This window comes from Meriones unguiculatus, chromosome 3 (assembly GCF_030254825.1).
Source record: "Meriones unguiculatus strain TT.TT164.6M chromosome 3, Bangor_MerUng_6.1, whole genome shotgun sequence".
Lineage (NCBI taxonomy): Eukaryota > Metazoa > Chordata > Mammalia > Rodentia > Muridae > Meriones > Meriones unguiculatus.
In genome coordinates, this window is record NC_083351.1 from 5,779,605 (window position 1) to 5,802,504 (window position 22,900).

Below are 22,900 nucleotides of genomic sequence, written 5' to 3' on the forward strand. Positions count from 1 at the left end.
TGGCAAAAGCCACGTCCCTCACAGAACAATTAACAGCTGTGGACAAACTAAAGCCCGACTAAAATCCCACTCTTGGTATTAAAACAAAAATATATTTAAATAACATAGCTGAGTTTACAAAGAAACCAAAAGTTATGCATGTGTGTGTGCTCTGTGTATATATATGTGTGTGTGAATTTGTATATGTGCATATGTATGTGTTTGTGTATGTATATGTCTGTATGCATGTCTGATGTGTGTATGTATATGTGTGTGTGTGTTGGGGGCTGTTCTGGTGCTATGTATTCAAATGCTGATTTCAGTGCCTTGAGAGCTGGTTCCCACCCTGCCGTGGGCATTGCTACAGTGTTAAACTATCTCCTGTAACCCTGTGATGAGAAGGGATGTTCCCCGCTTATCTCTGAATGGCTGATGGAAAGGTCTACGCCGGGGCTGGGCAGGAGGTGGGTGTGGCTAAGGTTCCTGGGCTTTGGGGACAGGAGGATCTTGGGGAGGAGACAGTAAGGGAGGAGGAAGGAAGAGACTGCCACCATGGGTCAGCAGGAGAAGCCCCTGGCCGATCCGCATGGATGGAGGAAACTGGTCCAAATGAAGAACGTTAGCAAGTACGTTGGGATCGTGGGCGGGAGGTAGCCAGATAGGAAGGATTAAAGCAGATGGCCTGGGGTTGAGGGCTTAGACGTGATACGGAGAGTTTAGAACCTTGATATCTGCCCCAGGTGAAATGAGGCTATTCTAAACTCTGTCAGTGTCTGCGTCTTCTATGGATTGTGATAGCAGGTTAGGTGACGCAGCTGCAATAATTACAGGGTAAGAGACACCCTTTATTTTCTGTAACGTGTGTGTGTGTACATGTGTGTCTGTGTGTGTGTGGTGAGTCTCGGGGAGAGAAGCTCAGCCGTGAGGAACAGAAAAATGCCGCTTGCTCCCAGCACCCACGTCGGGCAGCCTGCCTCCAATAACTCCACCGGTAACTCCAGCTCTGGGGGGACCCAGTCCTCCTCTGGCCTCTGCAGGCACCAGTGCACGTCTCCGCACACACGAAATAAAAATGCACTGAAGCGGAAGTTTCTGGGTTCTTGGGAAACTCAGTTGTGTCAGGCGACTATGGTTTTTATTTTGGTTCCAAGTGTGGGGTGTGGGAATGCTTTCTCCCCTGTGGAAAACAGCCCTTGTGAAAAAGCGAACGATATCTGTCAGCCGGAAACTACCTCGTGCGAGGGTGTGGGTTTTGCTAGCTGGAAAACATCCTGGTGTGGACTCTGAGAAGGGATAAATAGGAGCCCACAGACAGTGACACAACGCTTTTTGCATCTCTAACTTCAACGAATGGCTTGCATCTCTTTTCTGGTTTTCAGAGGCAGAAACGCTCCAAAGACCTTTCTGTGCTGCTTTGGCGGAGTTCTGTTGCTTCACTGGGCTCTGCTGTTTGGGTCTTGCCGCTTTTGCCGAGTGATCCCCTGCTGTAGCTGCTGCTGCTGCTGCTGCTGCGGTTTGCTGCTTCGATGTTTGGCTGGAACTGCTGGTATCCTGACTGAGACTGGTAAATCCCCAAAGAACCAAGGACCCTAATCAGCAGGTTTGCATGGTGGGCACTCAGCTGATTGAACTATCTTGTACCCCTCCACAACAACCACTGGAAATTATGGTCTGGATGAGAGTCCCCCATGTTTCAGATGTTGAAACCTGGTCTTCAACCCACGGCACTGACTGCTGGGAGGTGGCAGAACCCTCAAGAGGTGGGTCCCCTGGGAGGTCCTTGGATTATTTGTCGCACATTCTGAAAGGGGCTGTGTGTCTCTCCACTTCCTGAATCTCTGCCACACACTTCCACAGTGATGGGTTGTGTTTGCCAGAGGCATAAAGTCTCGAGGTCCACCCAGTCTTGGGCAGCCCAAGGAATAGGAGCCCAAATCACCTTTTATTTATTTATTTACTTACATATTTACTTGTTTTGGTTTTTTAATATTGACATTTTCTTTTTTTATACTTTTTTTTTTACTTTTTTTTTTTTATGTATGTGAACACTGTTTTCACGGTCAGCACAAGAGGGAATCAGATTCCATTACAGATGGTTGTGAGCCACCATGTGGGTGGGAACTGAACTCAGGACCTTTGGAAGAACAGCCGGTGCTCTTAACCGCTGAGCCATCTCTCAAGCCCCTTGTTTTGGTTTTTCTGAAATGGGGTTTCTCTGTGTAGTCCTGCCTGGCTGACCATGAACTCAGAGATCAGCCTGCCTCTGCCTCCCAAGTGCTGGAATTAAAGACAAGTGCAACAACCATCCCGCCTATATTTTTTTTTAAATCAGTTAATTGCTTCAGTTATTTTGTTATAATAACATGAAGCTGAGACCCTGAACTTCCAATGCTTAAACTGCATCCGTACCTCATGTAAGTTTTGGAATGAAGATAGAATCAGAGAGTCGGCCCCTGCCAATCAGCACTTACATTCGTCCTCATCACTATATCATCCCTCACGGTGAGCCAAGAAGCCAGCCCTTGTCAGGTACATCAGGACTGTGTTTTCCAAAGTCTTCCAGTTGCTACAGGAAGCACCAAAGTCTCAGAGCTGTTCCCCTCCAAAGGCCTGGTCCCCGAGTGACCTTCTCAAAGAAGGACGGTGGAGTATGTGCGCCCTCAGAATCCTCAAAAGGATGTTTCCTTGGCACGCAGAGAAGGCGGGTGAGGCTTGGCTGTGGTTCCTTCTTTCTCTTGTGGAAATTCAACTCCATTTCTCTTGGCAAAAGCACAGTTTATCTCCACAAATGTCCTGCCCTTGGTCTCAGGAATTACCACATAGATGTAAGCAGCCGCGAGGAGACAGAGTGCAGCAAAGATGACAAAACTGTAGGCCCCGATGGCCACCTAGAAGAGAGCAGTGTAATGGAAGTTTTGCTTTCTTTAATCTGTTTTTGTGTAATCTCAAGTGTGAGATTCTTGGTTTAAGCTTTACTTTGTTCACAGCTGTTAACTGTCTTGTGTGGGGTGTGGCTTTTGCCAGCGGTAATGGCCTGCCATATTTGGCATGGAGAGGGGCATGGACTCGGAGGATATAAAAGAGAGCCCAGAAAGGTGTGTGGCATTTGGTGCCTGTTGCAGTTTGGAGAGAAAGAGAGAGGACGGGCCTGTGTGGCTTCGGGACATAGCTGCTTGGAGGAGACTGCTGGCTGCATTTGCTGTTGACAGAGATTGATATATCCTCAAAAGACACAAGGACCCCAAACAGCCAGGAGAAGTAAAGGGGTCTGAGCCCCCTCTTCCCATGGACCTTCTTTCTCCTATGTAGGGCTGGGAGGTTGGAAGGGGGTAGAGGCTTAATCACCCCAAATAAAGTAGAGTTTTAAAAAGTGAGAGGGGACCTTTCAGACAGCACACTTGGTGCCTTTGTGGGTCACAGGGACTTTATTCATGGCCAAATTTATCCCGCTCCTAAAGGGAAAACCAGGGAAAGCTGGGATCCTCCCTAACCTCCAAGGGAATCTTCAATCTTTGGCTCACAGGGACTCTGCGGCTCTGGTTGCTTTCCTGCCCTGGACATCTGGAGTTCCTGCAGACTCAGAAAAGGAAGGCAGCAGGGGTTTGCTCCTCTTGTGCTAACTATCCCTCTTGATCTTCAGAGCCAACTCAGAGGTGCATCCCTCTATAACCCAGGCATGGCACACTAAAGGATCACAAATTGGGTGCCATGGCAGGAGGCTTAAGAGTGCCAGTCGAGGGATACAGTGCAGTGGTACAGCACTGCCTACCATGCATGTTAGATTCCAGGTTGGGTCGCCAGCACTGGAAAGTGAGTAAATGAAAAGAAGCGGGCCAGAGCAAGTCTCCTATAAAACATCTGACAGCTACCTGCGCCCCTTCGAATCGGTAGAATTAGGGAGGATTGTTGTTGTGTTTTGAGACAAGAGTTCATGTACCCCAGGGTGACCTCAGACTCTCTGCATGGCTGAGGATAGCTCTGAACTGCCGATCCTCCAGGCTCACCTTCGAAGTGCTGCTTTTACAGACCTGTCCCACCGTATTCACTTTATGCTGTGCTGGGGAGCGAACGCCAACCTTTGCGCATGCTAGGCGGCCGATCTTACCAAACAAACCACATCCCTCGCCGTGGGGGGTGTTCTTCATAAGGGGGGAGCTACTCACTGCTGTGGGGCAAGGCCAGGTGGAAAGGGGGCGTGGAGGGCCACTCACCTGGATGGATGGGAAGGCCAAGCCCATGATGAAGTTGCTGAGCCAGTGCACAGCCCCGTCCACTGTTAACGCAGCTGTCCGAGACGATTGCAGGATAATCTCTGTCCTCAGCACCGAGGGGACAGTACCTGGTGGGGAGGGAGGCTCAGAGGCTCCTAGGAGCTGCTGGGATCTGACAAGACCTCACCTCAAACCTCACACCCTTACAGCACCTCACCTCCCTGTGTGAGTCCACCCCTGTTGGGACTACACAGAAGCCCCATCTTTACCCCAGAACTATGGCGGAGGCTTGGAAAGCCAGGGGTAGCCCCGGCACCGTTTCTGCAACTGCCTGCGAGAGAGAGATTGTAGAAACCCAGCTGATGCTTCTCAGGACCCTCACATTGCAAATCCTCTCCAGCCCTTGCTTTCTATCAGCCAAATTCTGAAAATCTCACTTGTCAGGGAGTCTCTGTGCCCTGTGCACCCCTCGCTTGGACACTGCTGCCCTGTGTGTGTGTACAGGGATGGCACTGACGGTTCTCCACCTCTCTCTGAGTCCAAATCTTCGCTGTCTCATTATTGCTCCCATAGGGAGTCTTGTCCGAACATCTGCGGCTATGTTTCTCCCTAATTGCTACCTCTTTGGGGGACAAAAGGCTTGTTTAGGGGGCCTGGAAGATGGCTCAGTGAGCAAAGCTGTTTTCTGCCAAGCCTGATGGCCTGGTTGACCCTGAGACCACAGAGTGGGAGAATCACCTCCCAAAGCTGTCTCTGAGCTCCACACAGGCTAAGGCAGGACGGTTGTGAGATGGAAGCCAACCTGGTGAGAAGGATCTTATATGTAAGATTCTGACTCCCAAAGCGAAAGGGGAATGCTGGAGCCACATTTGAAGGGCAGTGGAGGAGGGAGGCAAATGGACAGCCACCAGCCAACATGCGTTTGTTGAGCACCTTATGCGTGTCGGGCTCTGGAGGCTAGTTGTGTAGGGGAGGTGGGGAAGAACTCACTGGGGCCTATGGCATGTCCCATGATGAAGGTGAAGACACAGACGATGGCAAGGTATGACAGCTCGGGGACCGTGCTCTGTGGGAGAAGCATATCTGTGGGCCTCTTCCTGGGCCCTCCAGGGGCCTCAAGCCTCACGGGGAGGCGAGTCCTCCTGTGGGTTCCCCCATGAAGTCTGAGCCCCACAGAGGCTGCAAGGGCTCTGCACAAGGTGAGGATAAGGATGGAGACAACGTTCTAATTCACCAAGACTGTGGCAACCTTTCCTGATGGTGGTGGAGCTGGTGAGAGGCCCACCTTCCACTCAGGTCTGACTCGGGCAGCTTTGCGTTTTATTTTCACGTCATGCCCTCCGAGCATGGATTGTTTCTATCCCACAAATGAGGACCAGAGCCCATAGATCCCAAACCAGGAGGACCTCAGCCCCTCAGCAGCAAAATTACAGACTATCCCACACTTGAGGTGACTTGGTGGGGATTTCAACTCGCCTGAAAATTGTCTGCAGAAAATCCTTCTAGGTGCCCTAGGGGTAAGGGAACCCCAGACCACTTCTCTGCTCCTAACAGCCAACAAAATGGCAGAAACCAAACCAGGTTAACAGACTTTAAGTGAACGAGGTGGCAGGCTGTAAGCTAAGTGCCAGCTAGCTAGTGATAATCAGGACGGATGCTGCAAAGGAGCCGTGGATGGCAGGTGGGATGCCAGGGAGGGTCCCCAGAGCCTCTGACCAAAGGCCATGATCTTTTCCTTCCTTCTCTCACCTGCTCCTGGTTTACACGATAAGCTCCTGGCTGCCTGGGACTACACAGTCCCCAAGTATTTTATAGCACCTATTTTAACTGTTTCCCTTCCAGGTTGAGTCAGATCTGGATCTGGATCTGGATCGGGCTGACCAAAATATCATGAAGATATTTTGAACACTGTGACTTAGCTCTTGACATCCGGCTAGATTCCAAGAGGGGATCTGGGCCCAGCTGTCCCCATTGCAGGGGACTGCTTCAAGATTGCACTTATAAGTCAGAGCCCAGGGGCTAGAGAGATGGCTCAGCTGTTTAGGGCAATTTGCTGCTCTTCTAAAGGACCCAAGTTCAATTCCCAGCATGGACACCAAGTGGTTCACAACTGCCTGTGATTCCAGCATCACGCTGAGTTACACGCCTGTCTTCATGGGCACAGTGGAGCAAACTCACTCATGGGCTTCCCACTGGGAATGGGTTTTTCTGAGGTGGTTGTCCACGAAAAGAGGCAGCTGGAGAGGACTGAGACCCATTCACGCAGTCGGGGTCTCGGACCCTCTACGCCGGCCTCCCCCACACAGGGCAGGGCGTGATAACAGACCTGAAGGAGGAGCGCCGTGGTCAGCACCAGGCAGGCAGAGATGCAGATGGCATAGCCAGACAGCAGGAGGATGCGCCGCCCCAGACGCTCCACGGTGACCGCCTGCAGGGGAACGGGTCGTGAGCGCCCTCTTGGTACTGAGGACTGACCCGGAACCGGAACCGCCTCCTCTCGTGCTTGGCCCTCGTTCGGTGCCGCTCCCTCACCCCTGCCACACCGGGTGGCCTATCTGGTGTAAGATGCGCCCCGGGATTCTACGCTACAGACTTTGTCGTTTCCTGCTTCCCGCAGCGCCCTGTCCCTGCAATAACCACATTATTTTTTTATGTTGATGTGTGTGCCTTCTTGGCTTAATATACACTCGGTGCATGCAGTGCTCCCGAAGGCCGAAGAGGGCGTTGGATTTCCCAGAACTAGAGCTACAGCGGGCTGTGAGCCGCCCAGTGTGAGTGATGGCGATCGAACTTGGGTTCCTGGGTTCCGTGCAAGAGCAGTGAGCGCTCTTGGCTGCCGAGCCACCTCTCCAGCCTGATAATCTAGTCTCTCACTTGGAAGGCCTTCTCCTGCAGGTAGCTGATGCGCGAAGGTGACCAACACAGTCTACAGCCTCAGAATGCACCTCTCATCTCCAAGGAGAGCAAAGGAGGAAGGATGCTACCTCCAATGTGTAGGCGGCCGAATCCTTTGCTCCTCCCCTCTCGCCTTCTGGGTAAGATCCATCCATCATCCTAAACACGAACTACCATCACCAGGCCTTCTTCCCCACTCCCTGCTTGGAGAAATCCCAGACGGCCAAATATGTCTGTCTGTCCCTGAGACACAGTCTGGGACCCCACCCAAGGTGACATTGCCCGCTCCTCTAACTTCCTCTGTAGGAGACTGAGATCACCACAGAGAAGGGCGGGCCTTCTCTGCCTGGCAGTGACCACCTTTGTTCTGGAGTCATGGGGAGGGAGCTTCACTGAGAAAATGCCTCCATGAGATCAGGCTGTAGGCAAGCCTGTAGGACATTTTCTTAATTAGTGATTGATGTGGGAGGCCTCAGCCCATCGTGGGTGGGGCCTCCCTTGAGCTGGTGGTGAGCAGCTCTGCCCTCTGGGCACACACAGCTTGTCTTCCAGGCCTCAGGCTGGCCCCACTCCACTGCTGCCCTTGATGGTCATCCCTTGGTACAGGCATCTCCAAAAAGCTGGGGTCCTCTGCTGCAACTGGGCTGCACCTTCACCAACAGCCTCTCCTGGGCTCTCTTCACGGTGCCAAGCCTCAACTTGTCTGCGTGATCCCTTCAGTCCTGGGCTGTCAGCTGCCACTGAGGCTGCACCAATGGCCTCTCCTGCCCTTCCACAGTGCCAAGCCTCAGCTGCTCTTCATGACCCTTCCTGCCTTCAAAACCAGTACCACCTGGGTGCCTCTTACACTATCTAGTTCAGCTGCCAACGGCAGACGCAACCTTGACCGACTCTGTAACGGAGCCTTCGTGAGCTGACCCTGAGGAACCACTTCCCAGAAGACTTTCACCTCACTGATGCTGGTCTCCTTAACAGCACAGTCTTCAGTCCCAGCTAACCAGAACCACAGATTCTCAACTCAAAACAGCAAGCACCCCTGACAGAGTCTTCAGGTGGCCCTCAGACTTCCTGTGGAGCCCTGGCTGTCCTGGAACTCACTATGTAAACTAGGCTGGCCTCGAACTCAAGAGATCTGCCTGCCCCTGCCTCTCAGTGCTGGGATTAAAGTCACGTGCCACCACTGCCTGGCTTAACATTCTTGTCTTCCAAGCTCCCACTACAAGTTTTGAACACTGTGACCTCGATGCCCTTTCTAGCCTAAATTCCAAAGTCTTTCCACAACCCTCCCCAAAATAACAATGTCAGGTCTGTCATAGCAATGCCTCATGATCCTGGAATTAAAACCTGTGTTAGTCAGTGTCCTTTAGAGGGTCAGAATTTAGAGAATGAACATGTATATGTAGAATGAATATATATAATAAATGGCTCACAGGCTGTGGTTCAACTAGCCCAATGATGGCTGTCTACCAACAGAAGGTCCTGGAATCCAGTAGCTGTTCAGTCCACGAGGCTGGCTGTCTCAGGATACACTGGAATCTGAAGAAGTTGGTTCTAACACCAGCGAAGGAATGGACTTGCCACTGAGAGTGAGAGCAGGCAAAGAGTGAAAGCTTCCTTCTTCCAGGTGCTTCTTGGATGTCTCAGAAGGTGTGACCCAAATTAGAGGTAGACTTGCCCACCCCAGAAGATCTGGGTTAAAAGTGGCTCTTCCCTGGTTCAATTCCCAGCACCCACATGGCAGCTCACACCTGTCTGTAGCTCCAGTTCCAGGGGATCTGACGCCCTCACATACATACATGCAGGCAAAACACCAGTGTACAGAACGAAAAGTAAACGTGTGTGTGTGTGTGTGTGTGTGTGTGTGTATGTGCGTGTGTGCCTTCCATTCCAGACAGTGGTGGCATACACCTTTATTCCAGCACTAGTGAGGCAGGTGGATCTCCGTGAGTTCTAGGACATCTTGGTTTACAGAGTGAGCAGGACAGCCAAGCTTACACAGAGAAACCTTGTCTCAAAACACAAAACAGAAGGATGAAAGGGAGAAAAGAAAGGAAGAAGGAGATAAAGAGAGAAAGAGAAAGAAAGAAAGAAAGAAAGAAAGAAAGAAAGAAAGAAAGAAAGAAAGAAAGAGAAAAGAAAGAAAGGGCACGTGTGCCCTGCTGCTTGGGCTTTAGTTAATTCGAGATGTAGTCAAGTTCACGACCAACAATTGCCCTCATGTCTGGGTTTGCTTGTTTGTTCTTGAGTCTCAAGTATCCCAGGCTGGTCTTGAGTTCACTGTCATCAAGGATGACTTTGAACTTCTGAGCCTCCTGCCTTCGCGTCCCAAGTGCTGAGATTATAAGTATGCGCGTGGTGTGCAGCTACTGCAGCCACTGGGGCCTGAACCCAGGAACTTGTGCGTGCCAGGCAAGCACTCCACCAACTGAGCCACACCCCAACCCTTGACCAAGGTTACTCAAATAGTATCGTGCCTCCAGGGCCAAGGTCACCCTCACTCTCCTGGCCTGAGGGACTTCTATCTTCCAGTCAGGGGCTTTTCTGGGACCCTGCAATGACAGGCCACTTCCCAGTAACTCACGGAGATGAGAGTCATCACCAAGCAGATCACACCATCACCCACGGTCACGTACTGGGACTTGGTGGGGTCCACGCCAGCCGACGTATAAATGATGTCTGCATAGTAGTGGACCTAAAGCACAAACAGGGAGGGCTGTGAACAGATGTCCAAGACATGTCACTGGCGTCCCTTTCTCACTTTGAGCAAAAGACAGTTTTGGGAGGCTTGTTGGGCGACCCTGGGACAGGATGGACATGGCAGGTCATGGTGAGGCTGGGCACCTGGTAGATCTGACTCTGTCCTGGTGTTCGAGGCTCTGCTGGCCCTGGTCTTGGCTTCCGTGCTCATCAAATGAATGCCAGGCCACAGGACCACCAAGCATCTTTTCCTGTGTGACGTTACAAGCCTGAAAACTCAGGCTTTCATTTGTTCGGGGCCAACTCTATTCCGGTCCTGGGATAGTCACAGAAAGCCACAGAAGCCAGTCCCAAGGTCACTTGCTAAACAATTCAACTCCCGAAGATAGGGTATCACCTCTTCCTATTCTCTTAGAGGCCAACAGGGTCACCTGTCCTTTCTCCAGTGGCTTCAGAATGGACATTTGAGATTTTCTAGCTATTTGCCCATCCACAGATAGAGTGAAAATACCCACCAGAGAACATGACATCACTTTTCACAGCAAATGAGTCTACCAGGGCCTCCCGACTCGGGAGGGATACACCAATGGCCCTTCTCTAAAGCCTGTGATTGGGACCAGAGCTCAGCCACTTTCCCCACAGGCTTCTTATGGAGAGGCAAACAAACAAAAAACACCTGCAGATGTTCCTTGGGGGACCAGGAAACCAAGAACAAAGGCATGTAGCAAGAGAAAGATAAAGGTATGGAAAGGCAGAGAGTCTGAGCCGCCTCTTTCCCCTGGACATCCTGTCCTAGCCCCCCAGGACCCCGTGGCGGGCCTGCATTGGAGCAGCCAGCAGTTTCTGTAAATAAGGCCTGGTTTTGCTCTCTGTTTCCACTGGCGGCCTCATATCTTCCTTCCTTCCTTCCTTTCTTTTTTCTTAAAGATGTGCTTATTTTTAACTTGTTTGCAGGTGTTTAGCCTGTGTGTGTAACATATAGGACCCATGGAGTCCAGAAGAGAGTATTGGGTTCCCTGGAACTAGAGTCACAAATTGTTGTGAGCAACTATGTGGGTGCTGGGAATCAAACCTAGATCCTAGGCAGGAGTAACCAGTGTTCTTAACCCATGATCAATCAATCTATCTATCTATCTATCTATCCATCCAGCTACCTATCTCTCTCTCTCTTGCTTTTTGTTTTGTTTTGTTTTTAGAGACAGGGCTTTTCTGTGTAGCCTTGACTGTCCTGGGCTCACTATGTAGACCAGGCTGGCCTCAAACTCACAGAGATTCGCATGCCTCTGCCTCCCTGAGTGCTGGAGTTACAGGTGTGCACCACAATGCCAGACTCTTTCTTTTTCTTCCTTCCTCTCACTGATGAGCTATCTCCGTCTATCTATTTATACATCTTTTTATTTTTACTGCATTTATTTAGTCTCTCTCTCTCTGTCCCTCCCTCTGTCTGTCTCTGCGCAATGCTCACATTCTACAGCCCTTGAGTGGAAGTCAGAGGAGTTGGGTCTCTCATTCCATGCTGTGGGCCCCAGGAATCAAACCAGGGTTTTCATGCTTGACATCAAGCACGCCTTAACACCGAACCATCTGGCAGGCCCAGGTCCTGTTTGTTGCAAAGGGAATACCCGTATGCTCCCAGCACCCCTCCTCCCAGCACCCCTCCTCCCAGCACCCCTCCTCCCAGCACCAGCTTTGCTGCTCATCCCTCCCGGAGGCCAGGCTGAGCTTTACAGGAGTCAAAATGCAAAATGCTACTCCTTAGCCTTCCGTGAATTCGTTCAAAAAGACTCCAGGGAACCAAAAATCAGGGGTGCGGTGGCACCACGCACCACATTGATCCCAGAAAGCTGCTGGCCGGCCATGAGCACGATGATAGAGATCAGCTGCCAGCGCAGGGGCCGAAAGGTGAAGAGGTTGAACACGGACAGGCGACCCTCCGCTTGCTCAGTGCGTTCCTCTGTGCGCATTTCTTCTATCTCGGCCTCCACGTCGTAGCTGTGACCTCGCAGCCTCCTTAGAGCTACAGAGCAGAGAGGCAGCACAGCACAACATTCTCAACCTCTGTCTTCCTGTTCCAACCAGGCCCGCCACCAGGACACAGGCCTCACTCTAATCACCACTGCTCACCCAGCGCAAGCTCTCTGCTCTCAAACCCTGTCCTCTGTGACCCTGTGGGGAGCAGCCTGCGTCCCAGTACCTTGTCTGGCCGCGTCCTCGTCTCCTTTCTCAATCAGAGTGTAGCGCGGGCTCTCGGGGAAGAAGGGCAGCGAGAAGAGCTGAATCAGTGCAGGGACTCCCGTGAGAGCCAAGAGGATTGGCCAGCCTAGACGAACACAAATGGCGGCTTGAGACTTGAATCCGCTGCAGGGGACCTGAGGTGCTTCCGGTCCTCTTTCCCACTCCCACCGTGGCCCAACCATGTGATAAGCGAGGGTGGTGGTCACCTAGTCCTTGCCAAGATGTGGCTGTCCACAAAGAGACAGGGGAAAGGTCTTGGTGGGTACGAACACCCACCTACAAATCTGTTTGTTATGCATGCCCAGGACCCCAGCGTTCGGGTGGGCTATTGGGGAGAGTCGGAGAAGCAGTGGCAAGCAGCTCCAGGGCACTCCTTGGCTGGCCAGCCTAGCCTGGCTTATTTCCGAGTGTTCTCCCATCTCTAAGACTCAGGGCCCCTGCCCTGGCCAAGGTCCTCTACATCCACAAGCTGACCTAAAGGTCACCAAAACACCTTCCTGTTTGGGCCACTGGAAACTTTGGGCTCAGCTGTGCCACTGGCTGTACCATGCTTGCCCACGGCTTACTACCTCCAGCTCCCTCGCTCCTACACGATGCTAGTTACCTGTGGCATTGCCCAGGATGTCCTGCAGGCTGAAGATCTGTCCCAGGAGGATTCCAACGACGCAAAACACCTCGGTCATCGTCCCTAACGTACCCCTCAGGTTCCGGGGGGCCAGTTCTCCCAGGTACATGGGAAGAGCACTGTAGGCGATGCCTGGCTCAGACAAAACGGGAATCAGGTCCACTAAGAAGACTGCTCCGCCTCTCAGAACCAGCCCAAGGTTGCTCCACCCCCGCCTCCTAACCCTTGACCTAACCCTTGGGTCTCTCGCAGGGAGGCTGCTGTTGTGATGGAAGAGGCTGATCTTGAATGCTTAGTTTGAATCTGCAACCCCAGCCTCCCCCAACCTGTCCCTTTCAGCTGGAGACATGCTAGACTGGGAAAACGGTTCCAAGGAATTCCTTTTACTAAAATCTGGCATTTAGACAAAACAAACAAACAAACAAACAGCATTCGCTCAGTGACTTGAGAAAATAGTCCCTTTCTGCCAAAAGCTATCTTATCTCTGGCTTTTCTGTTAATATATGCTGTGGTATCTGTTAGTATATCAAGGTCGATGCCAGCCTTCTGCCCCCATCAACCCGCTACTCACAAGAACCTGTTACATACTTCAAGCCCTCCACCTAGCTTACCCTAGCTTACAAGGTCCCTCCTCCACGGTCTCCTGATCCCTTAAAACCCGAGAGATCTCTCCACCACCACTAACCCTAGCTCCCTGTGTCTTCTCTCTGCTTTCCAAAAAGACAGCCTTGGCAGCTTGGAACAAACTTGCTTTTCACCCACAGAACAGCTTTTTTTGGTTTCTTCACTGTGCTCCGATTTCATTAAAAAAAAAAATAAAAAAAAAAATGATACTTTGTCCTTCCTGGCCTCTAGGAGAGTCTAGGCTGTGTGGTAACTTTTTGTTGTTGTTTTGTTTTGTTTTTGTGTTTTGAGACAGGGTTTCTCTGGGTAGCTTTGGCTGTCCTGGACTTGCGTTGTAGACCAGGCTGGCCTTGTCAGAGATCTGCCTGACTCCCAAATGCTGGGATTACAGATGTGCACCACCGTGTATGGTAACTCTTTATGTGGACTTAAATATCTGTCTTATTTTGGTTAATTTTCTCTTTCGTTTTTCCTTTCTTCCAATCTTTCTTTCTTTTTGTTGTTTTGAAACAGGGTTTCTCTGTATATCCCAGGCTATCCTGGAATTCGTTCTATTGATCAGGCTGGCCTCGAAACCTCAGAGATCTGTCTGTCTCTGCCTCCTGAGTTCTAGGATTAAAGGTGTGTGCCACCATGACCTGGTAATTTTCTGTTATTTTGTAAGCACACATCACTTACATGGCCTTTTTTTGTTTTGTTTTGATGTGGTACTCATGCATGCTAGGCAAGTACTCTACACTGAGCTGGGACCAGACCTTTCGTTTATTATTTTCAGTGTGTGGGGGTCTGGGGATGGAATCTAGGGTTCCACTGTACCACTGAGCCACATTCCTAGCCCTAAAAAAGAAAAGAAAATATTATGGTTAACCTTAACTGCTGCTAGAGACAGAGTCCAGAGTCTCCATTCTTTTCCCTCGAAGCCACTGCTTCTCAGTTTAAACTGTTAGCCCTCTGGTGATAGAATGAAAGTGGCTCCCTTAGACTCGGCCTTGTTGGGGGTGTGGCCTTCTTGGAGAAGGTGTGTCACTGGGGCATGGGCTCTGAGGTTTCGGGAGCTCAAACCTGCTGCCTGTGGACCAGGCCTAGACCTCTCAGCTTCCTCTCCAGAACCTTGCCTGCCAGCTTCCCACCATGAACCCCTGAACTGTGACCCAGCCCCGATTAAATGTTTCCTTTATAAGAGTTGCTGTGTTCGTGCTGTCTCTTCACAGCAATAGCAACCCTAAATACCTTCCTTGGAAGATAGATGCAAAACTGGGCTGGGTATGTGTTCTCCTCCCCCTCTCCCCTTTCCTGTCCTTTCTCTTCCTTCCTTCTTTTGAGGTCAGGTCTCCTGAGTGTTAGGTCTCAAACCCCTGACTAAAGGCAGGGTGCCTAGTTAACATGCCAGAGTAGACCCTGGCTGCCAGGTTCTCCCAGCATCCCTCAGTCCCTATCTGCTGCAGAGTCCTCCTGCCCGTCATCCCCCTAACCTGTGGTTCTCCAGCCCAGGGACTGAGTTTCCCCAGTGGCTCCTCCCTATATAATCCATCCAGCCATTTTAGTTCTGCTGCTCCTTTTACCTTTTACCCTCCTGGTCTCCTGGCTCTCTCCTCCCCTCCACCCTCACATGGTCCAGCTCAGTCTGGACCCTTCCTGGACCCTTGTCTGTGGCTATGCTCTCCCTCATGGCCACAATAAACCTCCACCATACCTAAGAGCTATCATGCCCCCCTTTTATTTCCTGCCCCCTTCATTGATATAGACTTGGCTGGCCTGGATCTCACTATATAGACAGAGTTAGATTTGAAGCTACAGCGATCCACTTGCCTCTGCCTTCTGAGAGCTGGGAATTCCGGCACGGTGGAAGACTCATTACTTTAAGGGGAGGGGCCAGAAAGCATGGGGCTTGCTAGGGCCTGGGACAGGAAACTGAATAAGACCCAAGGAGGAAAAAGCAGATAGCCAGACCCCTGTGTCCAGTGTTGGCCCCTGGTGCTGGGCACCATGTCTCAGAGCTGTCCCCTGACCAGTGAGAATGACCTGAATCTTCAGTGGCCACCCCCAGGTACCTGCGCAGATTCCCACCAGCACTCGAGACAAGATGATCAGCTCAAAAGACCGGGCCACTTTGCTGGTTCCCATCAGGATGGCAGAGGTTATAGCGAAGACATTGTTGATCAGCAGTGTTCCTTTTCTGCAAGACAGCAGAGCCCAGGGGTGCCCAGCGGCTTTTCACACCAAACCCAGTAACTCCAGGCTGTTCCCTGCAGAGGAGCTAGAGCATGACTGAGAAGGGCTGGTGCTGGAGTGCCCCCGGAGTCATGGAGGTGTGGCTGTTCCTGACCCTCAGTGTGATTCGTGTTCAGTTGGCATCTCCCGTTGCCCTCCTCACCACATCATCCAGTAAACACCACTTTCTCTCTCCCCAGCCCTGCCCACTTTGAGAAAAGCCTCCATATTCCTGGCATCCCCAGCGCCCTCACCCGGGACTAGGGACCGCTACAGCCCACAGGCTGAAACCCAGTGGTCTGTGGAGGGGACGGAGGGGAGGGAAGGGAGGGCTGAAAACTATCCTCAAGCTGGGTCCCTCCAGGCCTGTCAGCCATCTTTGTCGTCAGATTGTTTTGGTTTATGAAGTAAGATCTCATGCATCCCAGGCTGACCTTAGGTTTGCTTTGTAGCCATCCTCCTGCCTCCACCCCAGAGTGCTAGTTTACGGCTGTGTTCTATGGCAGCCACTCCAGGGCCTGCTAACTGCTGGAGTATCAGTTGCAGGGGACCTAGCCCCTGACTGCTCCAGGTGAAGCAGGGCTGATAGGGTCCTTATAAAAATGTCCTCTGCTGCTCAACATTCCAGGATTGCCAAGATCCACAGGTGTGCCCTCTGGATTTTTCTGGTCTTTTTTCTCCCCCTCAGGCTGCCGTAGCCCCAGAACAAGCCCCTGAAGAGCCAGGGGGATAAATACCATATAGTTTTCCTGTACTGCTGATACCCCTTGCCCTAAGACACCCGATAGGCTCAGAGACACTCAGGCTGGTGGGATCTCCCGAGGCAGGCTGGCTCCACCTTATCCCCTGGCTCCTTATCTGCAGTATGACACAGGGCACAGTCTGTCTTTAAGAGCCTGGAGGTGAGGGCACACACCTTTGATCCTAGCTCTTGGGAGGTAGAGGCAGATGGATCTCTGTGACTCAGATCGATCAGCCCGATCTACACAGTGAGGTCTTGAAGCTGCCTCTATGGAAGAAGGAAGAAGATCCTGGGCATCTAGACATTGGCAGTCTAACCAATGTTTGCCAGATGGTAACAGTATATAGCCTAAGCTACAGCACAATTAGACTATTGAATTCTTTCTCCACTCAAGTGCACAAGAAAAGGCAGGTTCGTTGTACAGCAGTTATTTTTAAGGAGAGGCTTCTGGGTTCAGTTTTCATGAATTGACAATTAATTTCCAACTGATAATATTTTCTTTAACGAATGAAAAGGAGACTGCCATGTTTGTAGTTATTTTTCACTAGGGGTTTTCCTCCCCATCCTCACACAGACTAAGCTCAAGTGAGCAAGCCTGCTAGTGCAGAATGCAGCCTCACCCTGTGAGCTTAACTCAGCCTCCCCTCCTGGGGACCTTGACCTGCACAACCCTCTTCATCTCTGGGCCAAGCAAAGTGCACAGAGGCTGGGCTTCACTTCCAACAGAGATATGAGACCAAGGCACGTGTGGTGACAGCCGAGTGCCCAACTTCAGGACCACGTGGTGCTGAGCCCACATGAGAACTACTGCTGGAACCCGAATGAACTCCCTTGAATGGCATTTTTGAACACTTGTCAGAAGTGCTCATGAGGCACTGAGCTAAGGACCATGAGGACAGCACCCCAGGGCAGGTGGTGGGAATGAGGCTGTTCCAACGCAGCTGCCCGGAAAGAGGGTCCAAAGGGTCTGTGGCAACATGGCAGCTGGCTTTCAGATCCGATTTTCAGGTGGTCTCAGCTACCCACCAGGGCTCCATCATCAGAAGAGCCTGTGGCTTGCTGAGATAAATTTCAAGTTTGGGAAAGAAGTCCTCTATTTACCTGCCCCACTTATTGACCATCAGGCCAACAATGAGGGACCCCAACAAGCCTCCCAGAGGGAACATGGAGACAGTGCAGGACCACAGGAGCAGCAGGGTATTCTCATCCATGAAGGTTCCATGACGCTCAAAGTATGTGTCATTGTAAAACGACTTCATGACCTGAAAGACAGGGCCCATCCATCCAACTCACAAGATACTATGCAACTCACAAGAATAGTGATGTAAGAGCTCTTAGCTGCCCCTTGTTATCTCAGAGGAACATTCCTGGTACTGCCCTCAGGGCACAATAGAACCCAGGGGTTTTCTGTTGGTCCCTCAGAGCCAAATAATATTGTGTGTGAGGGGAAGAGATGGGAAGCCAGCCTGAATTAAAATTCACTCTAACAGCATTATTCTGTCAGAGGCAGTGCAGTAAAGAGTCACACTACTTGGGAGACACGGGGCAGTGAGTCAGCCTTCAGAGCCTCAGTTTCCTCACCAGGTGTAGAAAGCATCTGCTTCTGTACACACCAGGCTTGAGTTGCCATGGTAAAGCACCTAAAGCAACTGGGGACCCAATGGCTTCATTTCATCTCGCAGCTCTCGGGTCACACCTCCCCAATGAGGGAAGTCAGCGCAGGAACCCAAAGAAGGAAACTGGAGGCAGGAGCTGAGGCAGAGGGCATGGAGGACCTGTGCTTACTGGCTTGCTCAGCCTGCTTTCTTAAAGCACCCTGGTGCTGAGGTTACAAGGCTGCACCACCATACCCAATCTTATTCAGGGCTGGGGATGGAACCCAGGGCTCCAGGCATCCTGGGCAAGTGTTCCTCCATCTGAACTGCCTGCACAGCCCTGGGCATCTCTTCTAAGTAAGACAGAGGCGATGTTCCTTCGCCATTATAATTAATGTGCTGGCTAGTTTTATGTCAGCATGACATGAACTACAGTCATGTTGGGAGAGGGAGCCTAATTCGAGAAAATACTGCTAGCAGACTGGCTTATAAGCTAGCCTGTGGGACATTTTCTTGACTATTGGTTGATAAGAGAGAACCCAGCTTGCTGTGAGTCATACCATCCCTGGGCTTCCCTATCATCCTGGGCCCTGGGTTTAATTCTTGACACCACAAAAATAAAAAAAAACCAATAAACCTCAGTGCTGGGCAAAGTGGCTTATGCCTGTAATCCCAACACTGGAAAGGCTGAGGCAGGAGGATGGCTCAGGGCCAGCTTGCCACCTTGATGTACATAATGTCTCAATAAAAATGGGACTGGAGGCAGTAAGATCGATCCGTGGATGGAGGTGCTCACTGCCAAGGCTGATGATGACCTGAGCCATACCCTAAGGTAGAAGCAGAGAGATAATTCCTGTACATTGTCTTCTGACCTTTACACACTCTCACTGTGGCAAGTACATGCCCCACACATATGCAGGCACACTCAACACACACTGATAGATTAAACAAATAAATGCAATAACACAAGTCTTCTTCTCCTTTTTCTTCTTCTCCTTCTTCTTCTCTTCCTCCTCCTCCTCCTCCTCCTTCTTCTTCTTTTTCTTCTCCTTCTCCTTCTTCTTCTTCTTCTTCTTCTTCTTCTTCTTCTTCTTCTTCTTCTTCTTCTTCTTTTGCGCCTCCTCCTCCTCCTCCTCCTCCTCCTCCTCCTCCTCCTTCTTGGTCACTCTATGTAGTCCTAGTTATTCTGGAGCTTGCTGTCTAGAACAGGCTGGCCTTGAACTCACAAGAGATCCCCCTGCCTCTGCCTCCCAAGTGCTGAGATTAAAGCACTTTAATCTCCATGCCTGGTGCAATAAAATCACCTGGGCTGGTGATATTGCTCTATTGTAGAACACTTTTCTGGCATGCAGGGGCCCTAGGGTTTGAGTCTTAGAGTTTCAAAATATACCACCACCGAAACCCTCTTAAGAGCTAAGATGTTCTATCAATGATAATAAGACTAATATATGTATATATAATGTACACATATGCAATTCATATGTATACATATTCACATGTGTGTATATACCATGGGTAACTACTTGCTTTCCCTCCTACAAATGATAGCTGTAAGGTAATGACATTTATTTATCTACCTTTGATGCAGGGTCACACTGTGTGACCCGAGCTGACCTCAAACTCTTAATCCTCCTCCTTCACTTTCTCAGCTTCTGAGACTTTAAGTGAGCATCACTGTGCCTGGCTCCTAGTGACATCGACTTTTTAAAAATACTGCTGAATATTGGGCACAGCGGTACATGCCTATAATCCTAGCACTCCAGAAGGCAGAGGCAGGTGGATCTCTGGGAGTTCGAGGCCAGCCTGGTCTACAAAGTGAGTCCAGGACAGCCAAGGCTACACAGAGACACCCTGTCTCAAAAAACAAAACAAAACAACAGATACTGCTGAACTTACACACTCAAGTGAGCAGACGGTGCCACCTTAGGAGCTTGTCCCCTTTGTCCCTTCAGGAACATCCTTTCTGCACCTGTCCTTGTGAGCTCTGCCTCACTGGTCTCTCCCTCTGTACCTCAAATCTCCTATCAGTATACACATGGCTCCTACTGTGTGAAACCCAAACAATGTCCCTCATCATCTCCCTGCTAAACCTCCTTCTTAGATACTCACATGTAGCCAAATGATAAGTATGTCTGCCCTGCCCACCCTTCTGCTACACAGCACCTGTCTCCTCTTGAACTCACTCCAGCCAACCTTTTTCTCTGTTGCTTCTCCTTGCCCCAAACGCAATCCCTAAATGCCAGCAGAGTTCAGTTCTTGATATGTCTCCATAATCTACAAACGGCCCTCCCAGGTGAGCAAAGTGGGGCCAAAGCCCAAGGTTCCTAGGCAGAGAGTCCAGGCCACATAGCTCTGATGCTCCTGGAAAAGATGACATTGCTGGGGAAAAATGCCTCCAGCTGCCCCGTTCTTCAGGGGAGGTCAAGAAGACGGAGGCATTCAGAAGCAGGACAGCAGCTGGCTTCTACCCACAGGACCCACCTTGTGCCCACCTTGTGTGGCGTGTTGATCACGGTAATGTTGTAGCCATACTGGAAGACAGAGCCAAAGGATGCACTTAGGGTAGCCAGGACCAGGGTGGGCTGGAGGCGCTGCAGGAGAGAGTTCCAAGGTCAGGGACTCAGGAGGGTTGGTTCCTATGGCTTCTAGGATTGGGGTGGGGTGATGGTGTTTAGGCCTCCACTTCCTCCTTAGATGGAGGGGGGAGGTCTGTCTGGGAGCAGCCTATGGTCCTGGAAGGGGGAAGAGCGGGCTTTTTAGGAAGGCGATCCAAGCAGATGTTGTCAGAGCTCTGAGGCCTCCTTTCATGTTTGTAGGTATTCCTACATTTGACCTTAAGGGACAGGTAGGTGAAGTCTGTGAAGCAGGGACATCTATCTGGCTTCCCCAAGCTTCAGGGGCCTTGGATGTGGGAGTCCTTCTGTGACCATCTGGGTAGGCACTCCCCCAGGACCTTCTTGATAGACTGACTCCAGGGCTCTCATCTGCATACAAAAGCTTGCTGGGAGATAGGCAGTTTCCAAAATTGGCACTTACCCCTTCTGTGTTCGGCATGGGCAGAGATGTCCCTGTGCCTTTGTTCTCCTTCCTCATTCTGGTAGGCAAACAGGTGTGCTCTGCCTCTTGGATGCTTCCTGGCCCTGCTGTGCCGGTGGCTGCCTGCTGTGCCGGCTGCCTGCTGTGCCAGCTGCCTGCTGTGCCGGCGGCTGCCTGTTGGAAGGCTAACCTCCCACATGATCTTGCCCTCTGGACCTTGATGACTCTCTGCAGGAGACCACTCTCCTTGACAATTGATAAGATAGGTGTTGATGCTCTGCCAGGAGAGCTACGTGTGGAGTAGGTAGTCTGCATCCTACAACCCTCAACCAGGAGCCTGTTTCCTGTTGCCCCAAGGAGGGAAAAGGCACTGACTGGTTGGTCCCCTGAAGCTGTGCTTCAACCTCAGAGGCTTCTCTTGTGTTCTTTCCACAGCGGTGCCTCCTTCACGCACTGACTGACTGTCTATTTGGGGGAGAGCACCCCAACTGTTTTCTGGTGCAACTTTGCTGGCCATGGTGGCAAACACCTATAGTCTCAGTATTATTATTATTTTTAAAAATGATATGCACAACAGATATTATATGGAAGAGATTTCTTGGATGGCGATGGAGAGAGAGAGGGAAGGAGAGAAAGAGACATGATAAGAGGGAGAGTGTGCCCCAACAGAGAAAGGAGAGAGAGCAGGAGAGAGGGAGAAAACAAGAGCAAGGGAGAGAGGAAGAAGCAGGGGTCCTTTTATCCCAGGCCCCTGTGGGTGGTGACCAGTGATGACATCATAGGTTACTAGGCAACCGAGAAACAGGCTACCTAAAGGCTAATATTCCTCCCTTTTTCTATAATTAAAAAAAAAAATGAGGGCTTTGGACTACTTCTCATGTAAGGAAAGTTAAAAGTATATAAATGTAGGTTCATTGGAAGCAGCTCTTGCTCACCATACAAGCGGGTACAAGAGAGAGAGAGAAAAAAAGTAAGAGGACCAAAATGTCCAGATTACATGGTGAGGAAGGGGAAGGCCCTGCCCTGGAAAGTTCAGGGTAGTGGGTGGAGTTTGCCAGACATGCACTGCAGCAGACAGGGACTGAGGAATGCTGGGAGAACCTGGAGTTGCTTGTTCAGGGCCTGAAGCACACCATTCCAGCCTTTTGTTGATAATTTGGTATCAGGTAAAGATATCGATTATCTTTAGCTACTTCCTGCTCACACTGGAGCCACTGTAGGGAGGTCAAAGGGCTGAAATGCTGGCCAAGTCCAGGAAGAACAGGCTGTTTTGATGCTGCCCAGGGTTTGTGAGAACATCCATGGCTGGGAGGGAAAAGCACAGGTCCAGCTTCACGGAAGTCTGTGAGGTCAGAGCACCTGTAGGAAATACCTGGGTCTGGCAGGATACTGGAACATATATACAGGCAGAAGACAAAGTTAAGTAGGTTATAGAGAAAATCCTTTAGGTGTACAAGTAAAACTTTTGGGAGAGTGAACAGAGGTGGAAGGTTTGGATCAAAGAGGAGACTTGAACATGAGAACCTCCATTTACCCAATCACTGGCAGTAATTAAAAGGGTTTTATTTTGGATCTGTCATTTAAAGAATACTGAGGCCAAATTTGGTAGCTGAGGTGTGTAAGCTTAAAGCAGGCACTAGGTGTAGAAATCTGAAATTCTCCAGAAGACACCCCAGAGGAGAATCTGGAGGAATGGATGAATGGACTATTCCCCCTGGGAAGGTAGGAGCCAGTGACCTGTCAAGGCATCCCTAGAGCAAGGTTTGACTCAGTAAGTAGACTAGTATAGTACAATCTGTTTCAACAGCTCATCAGCATTGGCCAGAGACCAAGCCCATAGCAGACATGGTTTACTGAGCTAGGATTTTGTAGGTGTACTAGAAGGGGAGGGAGAGAAACTGTGCTAGTAGAGAGAAAATCTCACCCAAAGGGAAAGAGGTCCTAGATGAAGGTTTTGGATATAGGTTGGAGGAGCAGTAGGAAACATTTGTGCCAACCAGAAGTGAAGACTCACCAGTTAGCCAGGGTTGGAGGGAGGAACGGAGCATTC

At 50.7% G+C, this 22,900-nt stretch overlaps 1 protein-coding gene across 1 annotated transcript; it reads right to left on the reverse strand.

The window, feature by feature from the left end:
• Nucleotides 1–853: 853 nt before the first annotated feature.
• On the reverse strand, nt 854–21,043 carry Slc2a7 (solute carrier family 2 member 7). Its single transcript, XM_021648551.2, has 12 exons — nt 20,851–21,043; nt 20,307–20,405; nt 17,321–17,481; nt 15,318–15,442; nt 12,622–12,774; nt 11,977–12,102; nt 11,609–11,799; nt 9,667–9,777; nt 6,517–6,618; nt 5,181–5,256; nt 4,191–4,318; nt 854–2,867 (listed from the first exon to the last, which is right to left on the reverse strand). The coding sequence occupies exons 1-12, from the start codon at nt 20,905–20,907 to the stop codon at nt 2,649–2,651; spliced, it is 1,548 nt and encodes a 515-aa protein (XP_021504226.1). The 5' UTR covers nt 20,908–21,043; the 3' UTR covers nt 854–2,648.
• Nucleotides 21,044–22,900: the final 1,857 nt, after the last annotated feature.

Coding starts and splice junctions, on each gene's coding strand:
- Slc2a7 (XM_021648551.2), bottom strand. CDS start 20,907: ATGAGGAAGGAGAACAAAGGCACAGGGACATCTCTGCCCATGCCGAAC. Junction 15,443..17,320: donor ATGGTCAATAAGTGGGGCAG/GTAAATAGAGGA, acceptor GCTGTCTTGCAG/AAAAGGAACACTGCTGATCA. Junction 2,868..4,190: donor TGGCCTTCCCATCCATCCAG/GTGAGTGGCCCT, acceptor GCTCTCTTCTAG/GTGGCCATCGGGGCCTACAG.